This window comes from Sarcophilus harrisii, chromosome 5 (genome assembly GCF_902635505.1).
Source record: "Sarcophilus harrisii chromosome 5, mSarHar1.11, whole genome shotgun sequence".
Lineage (NCBI taxonomy): Eukaryota > Metazoa > Chordata > Mammalia > Dasyuromorphia > Dasyuridae > Sarcophilus > Sarcophilus harrisii.
The window spans coordinates 273924323-273939286 of record NC_045430.1 but is presented as its reverse complement, the minus strand read 5'-3'; the positions used below and the strand labels follow the sequence as shown (position 1 = coordinate 273939286).

Genomic DNA, 14964 nt, shown 5'->3' with positions numbered 1-14964 from the left:
ACAAAATGCATGGAAGAACAAAAGGTTAAGAATTTCAAGGGAATTAATGAAAAAAAAATTTGCAAACTAAGGTGGCCTAGCTATACCAGACATAAAACTGTATTACAAAACAGTGGTCATCAGAACCATTTGGTACTGGCTAAGAAATAGATGATTGGTAGAAAAGGCTAGATTCTCAAAACACAATAATCAACGACTATCATAATCTAGTGTTTGATAAATTCAAAGACTCCAGCTTCTGGGATAAAATCTCACTATTTGACAAAAGATGCTGGGAAAATTGGAAATCATTATGGCAGAAACTAAGCATTGATCAACAACTAGCATTCTATATAAAGATAAGATTGAAATCAGTTCATGATTTAAACAGGAAGGGTGATAATATAAGCAAATTAGAGAACAAAGGATAGTTTATCTCAGATCTGTAGAAAAGAAAGGAATTTATGGCTAGAAAACATTATGAAATATAAAATGGATAATTTTGATTATATTGAATTAAAAAGGTTTTGTACAAACAAAACCAATGCAGCCAAGATTAAAAGGAAAGCAGAAAACTGTGGAAAATTTTTTACATCTAAGGGCTCTGTTAAAGGCCTCATTTCTAAAGTATATAGAAAATTAACTCAAATTTGTAAAAATACAAGCCATTCTCTAATTGACAAATGGTCAGAGGATATGAACAGACATTTTTCAGAAAAAATTAAAACCATTTCTTGTTGGAAAACTTTGCTTTACCTCTGGTAGACCTTTTTTCTCTTCCTGTGAGAGGATGATGATGACACAAGGAGACTGTTTTCCGACCTCTCTACTGAGAGACCGTTGAGTTATCTGCCCTCTCTTCTCTTCCCTCTGCCTCCAATTTATTTCATTCCCAGTCCATGAGCAACACCTGTGTCAGTAAAGGCTGGGAGGGCGGGGGTAATACCTGCAACTCCTTTAAATGGTCACAGCTGTGAAGGTTCTGGGAGAATTGACCTCCCCCTTACAGTGAACTAAGGCATGGTCCTTAATTTCTAATCATATGAAAAAATGCTCTAATTCACTATTGATTAGAAAAATGCAAAGACAATTCTGAGGTACCAGTACACACCTCTTAGATTGACTGAGATGACAGGAAAAGATAATGATGAATGTTGGAGGGGATGTGGGAAAACTGATACACTGCTACATAGCTCAACCATTCAATACACAGCAATTTGGAACTATGCCCAAAGGGCTATCAAACTGTGCATACCCTTTGATCCAGCAGTGTTACTACTGGGCCTGTATCCCAAAGAGATCTTAAAGGAGGGAAAGGGAGGGACCCACGTGTGCAAAAATGCTTGTGGCAGCTCTTTGTGTAGTAGCCAGAAACTGGAAACTGAGTGGCTGCCCATCAGTTGGAGAATGGCTGAATAAGTTGTGGTATATGAATGTTATGCAATATTATTGTTCTGTAAGAAACAATCATGATATCAGAAAGACCTGGAGATGAACTGATGCTAAGTGAAGTGAACAGAACCAAGAGAACATTGTACACGGCAACATTAAGATTATACGATGATCAACTGTGATGGATTTGTCTCTTTTCAACAATGAGATGATTCAATGCAATTTCAATAGACTCGTGATGGAGAGAACCATCTGCATCCAGAGAGAGGACTATGGCGACTGAATATGGATAACAACATAGTATTTTCACCTTTGTTATTGTTGTTTGCTTGCTTTTTTCCTCCTTTTTCTCTTTTTTGATCGGATTTTTTCTTATGCAGCACGATAAATGTAAAAATATGTATAGAAGAATTGTATATGTTTAACATATATTGGATTACTTGCTATCTTGGGGAGGAGGTAGAAGGGAGAGAGAAAAATTTAGAACACAAAGTTTTGCAAGGGTGAATCTTGAAAACTATCTTTGCATGTATTTAGAAAATAAAAAAACTATATTAAAAAAAGAAAGTTCGTGTGTTTTCTTGTGGTTTATTATCAGGATTAAGGAGAAGTCTGAAGATCCTGAGAGATGAGAATATTGGGAAGGACAGATCCTGAGGAGTTCAGGGTAGGGAGAAGGACAAACAAAGGATGCTTATAACCTCTCCAGTGGTTTCTGGGCAGGCCAGTATTTTCTGACTCTTAGGTCCAGTCAAAACCACATGTCTGTTCACGACCATGTTGCCTCTCTAAGAAGATGATGTTTCTGTCTATATGTACAAAAAAAGTATAATAAGTAGTCCTTTTCATAATATCCCCAAATTAGAAAATAAAGGGGTATCTTCCCTATTTGGAGAATGACTGTATCAACTGTAGCATATGATTATAATGGTGGTATGATTTTGCCATAAGAAATGATGAAATGGACAGACTCGGAGGGGAGGGTCAATATGAAAGGATGCAGGGTAAAGTCCGGAGAACCAGGAACACTTAAGAGAAAAATTTGGAACACAAGGTTTTGCAAGAGTGAATGTTGAAAATTATCCCTGCATATGTTTTGAAAATAAAAATCTTTAATTTATATAAAACCCCCCTCAAAACTCCTGTGATAAATAGAAAATAGTTAAAAATAAATGAAGTTGAAACATCCTACTCACCTCCTGACACAGAGGTGATGAGACTTATTAACCTGCTGAAAGAGATTTAACATTTTCAGAGAAGGTTAATGTGGCATTTTGGTTTAGTGGAACATATGGCTATCGAGGACCTTATTTTCTCAGGATTTTTTATTTACTCTATGAGAGGATGGGGGGGGCAGGTTAATAAAAATACTTGTTAATGAAAAAACATATAATAATAATAATAATAATTTTTAAACAAAAGTATAGTTTGGGGCCTAGTGAAATTTTCTAGTTACTTTTTTTCCTGAGAAACTTTTATTTGAACTTCTTAAAAGATAAAAATAAATACCAAGCATTCACTCTCTCTATTGATCACTCCAAGAGAATGAGGTGGGTGGGAGTCTATTCTAACACTTTTTCTTATACTTAAGCTTTCTTTGCAGAAGGAATCAATTTCTCTCTTTCTTTCTTCATGTATCACTCATAACTCTTTATTAGAATGAACCCACATCCTTGACCTCCCCCACATTTTCATTACTTTTAGAGACAAAACCAACTGCTTTGTCCTTCCCTAATGGAAATCTTTCCTGACTTCTTTAAAGCCTTTTGTGTCCATCATGAATTCTGTCTCTTGACGTGATTTCTTTTCCAAAAGTTTCTTGGAACATGTCAAATGTCTCAATTGCAGATATTAAAGCTTCAAAAGAAAACTCCATTGGTTATTAATTCTTTGTCCTAAATAAAGGCTATTCATGTTTCAGTCGGAACAAACACCACACTTAAACTGAATACAGCAGCGATGGTGAGATGGGAGGCCGATTCTAAGAGTATGGTTGTCGATATCATATTTTCTCTTCTGCTTATTCAAGTCACAGAAAAGAGTTTCTCTCATTATTTTGAAGTTAGTTCTTCTACCTCTTGAAGGCAAAAGTAGGAGTATATAGCAAACACTTAATAAATATTTGTTGGGAGATGGGCTGATGAAGCACTTCTTAGAGCTTGAAAGGGAGGTCAAGGCTGGTGATGTCAATCTGAGAAAAGTTCTGAAAGTGGTCCACATATAAGTAGAGTAATGACAAAGTCAAAAATGAAGGACTAAACTTCGGGAAGAACTAAAGTTCATGGGCAGGTAGAAGACAAAGAAGACTGATTTACAGAGGATTGTATCATCATAAGGTCAGAGATTTAGAGTCAGCCTTAGAGGGCCCCCCATCTAAACTCCTGAATTTTATAAGTAGTGAGACTATACCTTAGAGAAGTTAGGTGATTAACTAAAGATCCTGCAGATTATAAGTGATCAATATTCAAGACTTGATTTGATTCAAGACTTGATCAAATCAAGATTTGATTTCAACTCCAGGGCTACGGCAGGAAAGGTTTAAAGAGGAAATGATAATCAGAGTAAGTCAAGGAGAATAAAGACTGAGAAAAGACCATGTTGTTCCTAATTAGGAGATCAATGGTGATTTTTGAAAGGGTATAATTGAAGAGCAGGCAAAATGGGTAGCTGTGGAGTCTGGAGACAGGCAGGATAATACCATGGACAGTGCCCCAAGGGAAGGTTATAGGGAACTTCTCAGTCAGGAAGCATCCCTAGACTTTTAAGAAGAACTGAATAGGAGGGAAGAGAGGCAGCTTGGTGAAGTGAATAAATAGCTGCTTTTGGAGCCAGGATGACCCAGGTCAAGTAGACCTGCCTCTGACACATATTGGCCATGTGATTCTCTGCTTTGTCTTAGACAGTGGAGAAGGAGCTAATCTGCTTTGGTAAAGGAAGCTTCTTGACTTGACTACCAACCAACTTGATTACAGGTCAGTCTGTTCATGGATAGTGGAGAGGGGTCTGGTGAGGAGGGACCTGGATCACAATGGGATCAGACTGGTCCATAGACAATGGCAAGAAGAACACTTGGAAAGAAGGATGAAAGCTTTGCCTCCTGGGTGGGCTACATTTCCTTTATTTATAGTTGGTCACAATCATTTGTCAAAAATGGAGGGGGAAGAAAGTAGAAATAGCTTGGAATAGTTGCTTTTAATTACAATCTCTTGACATGCTACTTTTCTTATTAATGTGATTAATGATCAATCAATTATAAGATCATAGATTTAGAGTGGAAAGGGCCTTTAGACCATATTAAGTCCATCCTCTTCATTTTATAGTCAAGACCCAAGGCTGCTAGTTGCCCAAGCTCCTACAACCAGCACATTCTGAAGTTGAATTTGAACCCAAGTCTTCCTGATTCTAAATTCATCAGTAGCTCTTCTATACATGATATTGCCCTAATATCTAATTGCTACTTACTAGTGCTAGACTATTGTAAATGCAGATAAAGAGATTAAGGGAAGAAGGATTATGCCAGGAAAGTCAACAAGAGATAAATAAAACAATTTGCTAAGCAAGAAGCAATGTCCAGTTTAGATTAGATGACATGGATCTGGAGTGGGTTAGACTGCACCCCGGGGACTTTCTCCCTCACTATTATGGCCCGGGGATAGGAAGAAAGTAAAGGACGGTGGGAAATCAAGTGATCAGCAAGTATTTAACAATGATGGAGCACACTACAAAGAGCACTGACATAACCTATGTTTTAGGAGGGAAATAAGAGGCCAGGAAGTTGTGCTGAATAAAATGGGGATGTTTGGCCAGAAAAAGGTAAGACCTGGGAAATCATTCAAGCAACTAATAAATATCTGTTAAGCATACAAAATGTGCTAAACATCATGCTAGGCTGGGGAATATAAAGGCAAAAAATGGCTGCTGTCCTCTTGGAGCCTGTCACTCCAGAGAAACAACCTGCAAAGGCTTTAGACGTGTGATACTAAATGTGTCTTTATTAGAGAAGAGTCACTGGGACTGAGTTTTATAATAAAAATGAAAAAATCAATAGCATTTATGTAATACTTCATGGTTTGCAAAGCACTTTCCAGAGAGTATCTCATTTTTATCCTCCTGGGAGGGAGGTTGCTATTATCCCTATTTTTCAAATGAGCGTACTGAGGAAATTAAAAAAACAAAAAAACAAACTTATATTGTCATGCTATGTTAAATCTGAATGGGGCACAGAGCCTTTGGAGGGTCCTTCCAATGAAATTTTGGGACAGGTTCAACTTTGCCATTAAGTTTCTATGTGAGCTTCAGCAAATCACTTTCTTCCTGTGGCCTTCAGACTGAAAAACAGGGCGTTGGACTCGATGGTTTCTCAGGTTTCTCCAGGTACGACTGATTTCCTTGTATGGTCGAAGCTCTTTATGGGACAGCTGAGTCTGTCCTCGGCCTCTCAGGGAGCAGTTGACGTGGTCTCTCAAGGATGAGTGGGGGCGGAGCAGGCGGGAGGCCCAGCAAAGGTGAAAAGAAGAATACGTGGAAAAATGAGAGAATGACCTTGATCCTAAATATGTCTCTGGACAGAAATGCAAATGAGCCTGCAAAGAGCTCTTCCGCCAAGGATCGGCAGGGAAATCTTTATAGGAGGGTGGGCTAAGCTTTAGGCTTTCACACCCTCAGGGTGGCTCGCCGGTGGAGCACTGACCCATGGAAAGGTCACGCTGATGACACACCCCAGTCATGCTCTTAGAAATAATAAACCAACTCATACTCTGTTCGGATCCATGGAACAGTGATTTATAATGGGCGTCTTGTTCCATATTTCAGGGGTCAGTGATTTTGTTTGCCCCCAACCAGATGCCGCTGCCTCCTGGATCTAGCAGATGAGCCGTCGCTTTTTACCAAAGCTGATGACGAGGCTCCCTGGGTTTGGCCAGCCTGGGACTCGGACACAAACCCGAGGCAGCCTGGGATGGTGGCTAGGGAGCGGGGTGGGAGGGGAAGACCTGCATTCAGATCCCGCCTCACACATTTCCTGCTGGATAACCCAGAGCAAAGCATTTCTGCGGTCTGGATTTTCCTCATCCCGAAGAGGACGGGTTTGGACTAGATCCCCTCCAAAGCTTCTTCCAACTTTAGAGGAGCGATGCTAAGTGTAACCTTACGTGGGCCGACTCCCTTCTCTGGGACTCACTTTTGTAATACAAATGAAAATATCGATAGTACTTATATGATACTTTATCAATATCAATATCAGTATTTATATGATATTTTAAATACCTTACAAAGACTATCAGGTTTGCAAAGCACTTTATATTTTTATCCTCCCAACAGCCCTAGGGAGAAAGGTGCTATTATTCCCATTTTGCAGATGAGTGAACTGAGGCAGATAAAAATTAAGTACATACATAGGCTTGCACAACTACTAGATTTACACTCAGTCAGAATCTCTCCAGCCCCACCTGGCTGCCTCGGTTGTAAAAGGAGGTTGACCTTGATGGCCTCTGATGGCCAGCTTTAGATCTGGGATCCCCTGAAAATGGGCCACAGCCTCATCTGGGATCTAGTCTAATGCAGGAGTTACCAGAAGCTGCACCTGTTGGCCTGGCCCCGGGCAGCCCAGGTCCAAGGCCATGGTGTGAGGAGCCATCGCAGGGGAGGGTGGGCTTCCCATCCGAGTGAGGGGACATTTAGGGCCAGGCCCAGCTCAGCCCAAGTCAATCCCTCCACGCTTCCTTCAACACTGATTCAGCAACAGCAGCAGTAACACCCCCTCTCCTCCCCCCCCCCCCAACTGAAGCAATAAGATTGTGACCCATTATCTGAAATGACCCTTTTTTTACCTCCTGTTTTCTTCACCACGGTTGTCCTGTACATGCCTGTGGTGGCAGGAAAAGGCTGCTGGACACACTCAGCCGGGCCGGCCTTTGGGTCCTGTGAGGGACTGAAGCTTGGGAACATGGCGCTCCGAGATGTGTGGCTCTGATAGGGCAGTTCCACTGGAAAGCCCATGCGCAGCGGCCTTTGGGGTAGTTTAGCAAAAAGAGAAGGGGGTGATCACAACAGAATGGAAATGGAGACCTGGACAGCATTAAGCCTACTCTGGGCCTCCAGGGGTCTCACCTTCAGTCAAATGTTCTGATAACTTCAGCAATCAATTAAAAAAATTAATTTGTCTCTGAACTGAGCTGTGTCCCTTAGCAGGATCCCATAGACATGGAGGAAGCTTCTGTCAGAGCTTACATCCTCCCAGAGCGGGGTTGGGGAGGGGGCTACAGCAGGGACACGGGTAAATAAATCTGGTACCTCTGCAGAGTAACTATGGGGGAGAGAACAGTAACAGCTGGGGACAGAGCCAGACAAAGCTCAAGGCAGAACCCCCCTGGTTTTATTTAACAAGGAAGGATGCTAGATTTGGGGCTACTATGACATAGGGAGTAGTGGGGAGGACAAATGAAATCTGGACTTTGGGGCGAGATCACACCTGGTTTTCTTTGAAAATGGGATAATCATTAGTGAAAAAGGAAAGTAATAAAGGAAGGAAGGGCCTTTTATCCCTCAGTCTGAACAGCTCTGCTTCTAGTGCTGGGGAAGGCTGGCTACGGAGACCGGAGGCCATTTGCTGGAGCCTCCTTTCCTGCCCTCTTCCTCAGGTGCTTCCTGCCCCCCCCCCCCCACCTCCCTTCACCTCTGTCTCCCATGATGAGGTGACCTTAGTCCTAACAAAGCCAACCCCTCCACCTGCCCGAGCCATCCCATTCCTCCTACTACCCCGGGCAGGTCAGTGCCTTTGTCGTCCCCAAATTTTCACCCATTCTCTCCCTCTGTCCGGGCTCATTTCCTCCTACCGTCACACATGCTCGTGTCTCCCCTATCTTGAAAAGCCCCTCACTTGATCCTCCATCCGTGCTGATCTATGTCTCTTCTGCCCTTTGCAGCCAAACTCCTTGAAAAGGCGTCTACACTGGTTCCCAAACTGTCTCTCCTCTCACTTTCAACTCTTTCACAGTCCTTTGAACTCATCATTCCAATGAAACCGCCTTCTCCAAAGGAACCTCTCATAACTGCCAAATCCAATGGCCTTTTCCCCATCCTCCTTCTCCTTGCCCTCTCTCTGCCTCCTCCCTGATGCCTTCATCTCTCCGGCTCTTCAGGACACCCCTCCATTCTGGTTCTCCTCCCGCCTCTCTGACTGCTCCTTCTCTGTCTCTTTTGCTGGATCCTCCTCCAGACCACCCCTTCTAACTTTAGGTGTCCCTCAGGGTCCAACCCTGGGCCTTTTCTCCTTGGTGCTCTCACCAGCTCCCATGAATGTGGTGGCTCCTACCCACCTCTCTCTTCCTAACCTTTTTGCCAGGCTCTCATCTCACTTCTTCAACTGCTTCTCAGCCATCTTGAGCTGGATGTCCAGTAAAATCTTAAACTCACCATGTCCAAGACAGAGCCTGTTACCTTCCCCCTTAAACCCTCCCTTACTCCCACCTCCCCTATTATTGTGGAAGGTAGCTCTGTCCTCCCAGTCCCCCAGGCTCCCCACTGGGTATCATCCTCACCCCCGTCCAAGCTATTGCCAAAATCCATTACCTCGGCAGCCTCCTGCTCTCCTCTGACACTGACCCCTCTGGTCCAGGCTTTGTCCCCTACCTGGACTACTGCAATAGCCTGCTGGGAGAGGGAAGGGGTCTACCCATCTCATGCCTTTTCCCACTCCAGCCCATCCTCCATTCTTCTACTCGGGTGATTTTCCTACATGGTCCAATACTTCCCCATCATCCCTTCCAATATGTCCCCATCGCCCCTACTCCAACTCCAGCGGCTCCCTGCTCCCTATCACTCCAGGATCACACAAAAACGCTCTGTTTGGCCTTCAAAGACTTTCTCAACCCACTGCCCTTTGAGATCCCTTACACAAGCTCTGATTCAGCGGCTGTTCCATGCACAAGCCACTAAAATCTTCTGAAAATGATCTCTGGCTTGTTCCACTCTCCCTGTTCCGCTCCTCTCTTTCTATCCCCAGCATTTAGCACACAGTAGGTCCCTAACTCACTTGAATCCATCAGTTGAGAATGAGGGTCCTCCCCTCCCTCCCCCCTTCCCGGGCCCCCTTTTGCTAACCCCTCGAGCCTCTCGGAGATATTGCCATTCTATTAATGAGAAATTGGAAAAGCTTCTAGCAGACAAATGTCTGTGGAACTTGTCAGGACTCCGTGCAGAATGCTAAAGAGGCAGCCCGTCTGCCTGAGCAAAACAGCCCAATCTTTCCATGCGGATGCTCTCCTCTCTGTTAATTGCAGATAAGAGGAGGCCCGAAAACATTGTGATTGGCTGCTCCAAATGATTTCTTTAACCCCGCAGACCTTAATTTCAGGGCTCTTTAAAATCCACACTGACTGCTGCGTCAGAAGCACTCTACAAAAAAGGGCAAATTCAATTTTGAGTTGCCATCGCTCTGGCACTTAATGGGAGAAAAATCACTTGGAGGTTAAATTAAGGCTCTGCTTTAAAAGAGCCCCTTCCTCCTCCTCTCCGGGAACCTCCCTCCTTTCTTCCCCACCCCCTCTGAGGGCAGGGGCTGCCCCCCCCCAAGTCACCCAGCGTTCTAGATCCAGTCTGGCCAGGAGAATACTCACTCTGCGGTGCTATTGAGTGGTTTAGGAAGCCTGGGAGAAAAAAACAAAAGGGAAACAACAAAAAGCTGTTAAGGAAATGGGCCTAAATTCCCTTTTTATTCCTCAAGGCTACTTAACAACAAAAGGAGCTTTAAAAACCGATCCATAAAAGCCAGACGCCCCCACCACAGGCAGACTCTGCCCCAGAGCCCCGGGCCAGCTTCCGGCCGGACTGAGCAGCTCTGGCTCTCGGGGGGCCTGGGGGTCCCGGGCTCTGCTGCCTCAGGCCCCCGGAGCGATCACGCTCCGGCCCCCAGCCAGCCCTGGCGCGCCGAGATTGGCCCTCGCTCTCGGCCAGAGTTCCCTCTGTGCCCGGCCTCGGACGTCCTGTGACAGCTCGGGCCGGGCCCAGCTCCGTGACCTCAGAGGAACTCGTGTGAGCCGTGGCCCCCCCCACCCTGGCAGGAGCTGGGAAGGCCCCACGTCATTAAGGGCTCTCCCTCTCTAGGTGATGCAATAAACGCCAGGAGGACACGGGCAGCTCCTCCCCCAAACTTTCACCCCTCCCTCCCCAGGCCCAACCAGCTCAGGCCAGTCAGAGATTCCCGGGCTTGTTGAGATTCCAGGAAATGTGGCACAGCCCCGGGACGGGCCCTGGGAGGGACAGGTGACAGTCCTGGCCCTGCCATTTTGGTCCCCTTCCAGGACAGGGGCAACTTCCACTTATCAAATGCTTTACTGAGGCTTGTAAAACTGATTGGCGACAGAGAAAGAACTCTGGGAGATGACTAAGAACCATTACATTGAATTCCCAGTCCCTCTATTTATGCCCACCTGCATTTTTGATTTCCTTCACAAGCTAATTGTACAGTATTTCAGAGTCTGATTCTTTTTGTACAGCAAAATAACGGTTTGGTCATGTAAAAAAAAAATTTAAAAAAACTGATTGGCGAGACCAGCTGAGAGGCAGACTCTCCTCTGCGGCCTGGAGGAGAGGGATTTACCCCCAATTAGTAAACCCAGGGGCTCCTTTTGCACCCAGGCCTAGGACTCAGCCCTCTCCGGCTGCGGCCTGCCTCGCTTGGATTTTGGTTTCATAACAAGGCTCAGCCTGTGTAAAGATCTGTAGGATTGGGGGAAAGGGAAACAGAGGTTAAGCTTTATCTGTTTCCAAATTTAAAATTATATGAGCTCTTCTTTCTTACACACACACACACACACACACACACATGCAGTTTCTTTAACATAAAATAAAACCCTCCCCCTAAACTTGGAGCTCACTGAAGCTGAAGGCTGAAGATTTGACTTTAAATCATAACCTTTCCCCCCTTAATATCTTTATGAGTTTGGGCTGGTCACACAGCCAGTGACACTGTTCCTCCATCCCCTGACTGACTCTCCCATTACTTGTCCCTGTTGCTTCTTGGATCTCTCTCTCTCTCTCTCTCTCTCTCTCTTTCTTTTCCTCTCTTCCTCTCTTCCTTCCTTCCTTCCTTCTTTCTTTTTTCTTTCTTCCTTCTTTCTTTTTTCTCTTTCTTTCTTCCTCCCTTCTCTTTCTCTTCTCCTCTCTCTCTCTCTCTCTCTCTCTCTCTCTCTCTCTCTCTCTTTCTCTCTCTCCCCCTCTCTCCCTCTCCCTCTCATCTCTCTCCTTCTTTCTCTGTTTCTCCTCTTTCTCTCCCTTCTCTCTCCCTCTCTCCTACCCTCCCTCATTTTCACCTTCTGGCTCTTTTCAAGTCTTGGCTATATTCTCCCTTTCTTCAAGAAGCCCTTCTCAGTCCCCCTTAATCTTAATGGCTTCCCTCTGGGCTTACTCTTAACTTATCCTATAGAGATAGAGTGTTGGACAGAGTTCTTTGCATGTTGGCTTCCCAGTTCAGGGGTGTGTCAGTATAAATGTTTAATAATCAGTTCTCTGAAAAAAAAAAAAAGAATTCATGAAAAACCTTTAATTTTAATCCCTGCCACTTTCTTAAGTGTAGACAACTGACAAAACAACAAACAAAGCCCTGATTTGTTGCTTCTGTCAATTTCTGAGATATAAACACTCACACTGAAAATTTAACAACTGGCTCTCTGGTTCCAGGATGCTCTCGTCTGTTAGCCTGTGAGGTCTCTTAAGGCAAACACTTTATGTTATTTTTGCCTTTTTTGTATTCTTAGTGCTTAAACATGTGGCACAGACTTCAATAAATGGCACCTAAATGAGTATCTTCTATATTCTCTCTTTAGACCTCAGTTTCCTCAGTTATAAAATGAGGGGAATCAGACTCAGTGACCTTCAAAGTTCCTTCCATCTCTCAATCCTGGATCTTCTGCCAGTCATCACCACGGCTAAGATTAAATAAGGTCTGAACCTGTGGTTTTGTGGCGATGGGTCACTATCTTCCCTCAGAGTATGATCAAAAACTGTTCCGCATGTTACTGTTTTAGACTAGCTGGGAGGAGTAAAGACCAAAGTGAGTTGCCCAGAGTGACCCAGCCAGGACTAGCTCACTCTCACCTTCCAAGGTTCAATACCTGCTCACTGACACCAGAATTTAGGTGTAAAGAATATCGGCTGACATTTCAACATGTGAAAAGTACTTTAAATCCACATTACCATGAAGCTTCTCCTCCAGTTATTACTATAGGGCTTGTTTTTCCTACTTTATAGATGGGGCCCAGAAACAAGTCCATGATCACACAGCTGTCAAAGATAGGATTGGAATCCGGGTCTTCTATTAGACATTCTCCCACTTAACCCAAGAGCTTGTGGGGAAAGCTTCCTTCCATTTATAAATGGATATATTCTCATGCTGTTGGGCATTCAAATGCAAGTTTATCTCGGCTCTGTGGGATTTCAGTTCCATCTTGACTCGGATATAGGAGCTCCAGGCGAGGAAAGTCCCTCTAGCTATGTTACTATCCAAGAAAATCTCTTTAAAATACTTGGGCAAGGCTGGCAAATCAAATCGAAAATAAATTGGATGCCATCAGTTGGCTAAATACCCAGAGCACATAGCAACCTCCCTGGATGATGGACTGCAGCCCACAGAGCCTCAGACAGCCCATTTCCTGAACCTAAACCAGCTCATCAATTTTTCTGTCCTGCTGGGAGATTATACATCTACTTTGCAAGGGCTGGCTCCGGTGTTCAGCATCTTTGAAACAAGTAGCAGGACCACTGGCCTATTGCACGTGCTTCTGCTGCCCCCCAGTGGCCGAGTCGGATATCGACATCTCAATTTCTCCAATAGTTAGAGATGTCTAGAATAAAAAATAAATGGACATTTTGCCCTAGAAGTTTAGAATATTCAAGCTGGAAGGATGCTAGGACAACTCCGAACAATTCTAGATTTAACATACGTGCCAGTGTTCAGGCTCCAGATTCATTTTGAGGAAGGTAGAAGGCAAGGGTGGGTTATAAACATGCAAGCGTTTCAGCTAAGGGAGCTTAAACTCGGGTTTTTGAGAAACCCTGCTTATGGACACCGAGAGTAATAAAAAATGTCAATATTGTTTATTTGTTGGTGTGGAGCAGCAAAATATAGAAGTTCCCCAAATCTCTGAAATCACAATTTAGCTGAACGTGCCCCCCCAAAAAAAACCCATAACAGTTTTATTCATCTTTTTGTGCTCAGTCTTTCTTTAATTAACAATAAGAGGGTTTGCTTTTATTTGCCATATGCACATGGATGTACCCACACACCCCAAATGGCTGGGTATAAAAATAGAAAATAATATCTATAAGAGAAGGCAGCCAGGACATTCAGGCTAGATAAGAAAGGCTAAAAGAATTATTTCTCTAAAGAGAGCAGCGACTGGCCACTGCTGTGGGCTTTTACTGTGAGATGAAGCAGTCGGTCACCAAGCATTTATTGAGTGCCTACTATGTGCCTTTGTGAGATAGTCACACTCTATGGCTTGTGAGCTCATGCCAGGCTGGGGACTAGGAAATCCCGGGACATCTTGGGTCTGGACCAACCTCATGACCTTAAGGGAACTTCTCTATGGTGCCATATATGTGTTAGGGACCCAAAAAAGGGAAAAACGCTTGTCTCCCAGAGATGACCGGGATAAAAGTCTTCCTCTATGGCCTTAGCTCCCATCCCAGCTCCTCACACTCCCTTCCCAAGCTATTTTCTGAGGACTATCACTGGTTCTGCCCTATTAACTTTCTGCTTATCGCAGCCCTTTTACAAATCCCCTTTTAAGTCATCACTTTTGACATCCTAGAAGAACGGGAATATTTGTGCTACATGGTGATTCCCCCCCAAAACAAGGTCACGGATCTCCTGTTGACTGAAACTTACAAGCAGTCATTTTCATAAAGATTACTCTTTTTGTTCTGCGTCATGTGATAGAACTGTCGAATGGGAATACCACTGGGAAAAAAAGAAAAAAGAAAATGAGTTATTTAATTTTAGAGGTCAACCCATAAGGAGCCTTTTTCTTGGTCCTTGTCTTTTCTCCACCATCTTGGAGGAGAAGAAAGTTATCTAAGCTTCATCCAAACTCATGAAAACGGTCAACCACTATTAAAGCACCTAGTATGTGCCAGGGCCTTAAAATCCAAAAATAAGAGCTTTTTTTTCTTTATTAAAGCCTTTTATTTTTCAAAACATACGCATGGACATTAGCCTTTCAACATAAGCCCTTGCAAACCTTGTATTCTAACTTTTCCTCTCCTTTCCCTCCTCCCTCCCCTAGATGGCAAGTAGTCCAGTATATATTAAACAGAGTAGAAATATATGTGAAATCCAATATATGCATACATAAAAAATAAGAGTTCTTGCTCTCAAGGAGATTACATTCTATTGGGGGGAGGTATATGTCATGAAGACAAAGGTTTATGGAAATCTGAGAGATGATATGTCATTTTAGAGCGGGAGATGGCGTCTGGAAAGTTCAAACCATTTTCTCCCACTTTGTCTATTCTGGATTTTACATTTTCTCTGGGATTCTATATTTGCAGAATAAAAGCTTTTTGATTGTGCTTACTTCCTCTTCATTTCCGAAT

At 43.7% G+C, this 14964-nt stretch overlaps 1 protein-coding gene across 1 annotated transcript in view; it reads right to left on the bottom strand.

Moving 5' to 3' along the window:
- C5H7orf31 (chromosome 5 C7orf31 homolog) overlaps positions 1-14964 on the bottom strand; it is a 49692-nt gene that overhangs the window by 23139 nt on the left and 11589 nt on the right. The window contains exons 3-5 of the mRNA XM_031940565.1: positions 14258-14329; positions 9987-10016; positions 7200-7378 (exon numbers count right to left, since the gene is read on the bottom strand). Coding sequence (XP_031796425.1) covers positions 7200-7378; positions 9987-10016; positions 14258-14329 — 281 coding nt within the window. The remainder of the gene's footprint in view (positions 1-7199; positions 7379-9986; positions 10017-14257; positions 14330-14964) is intronic.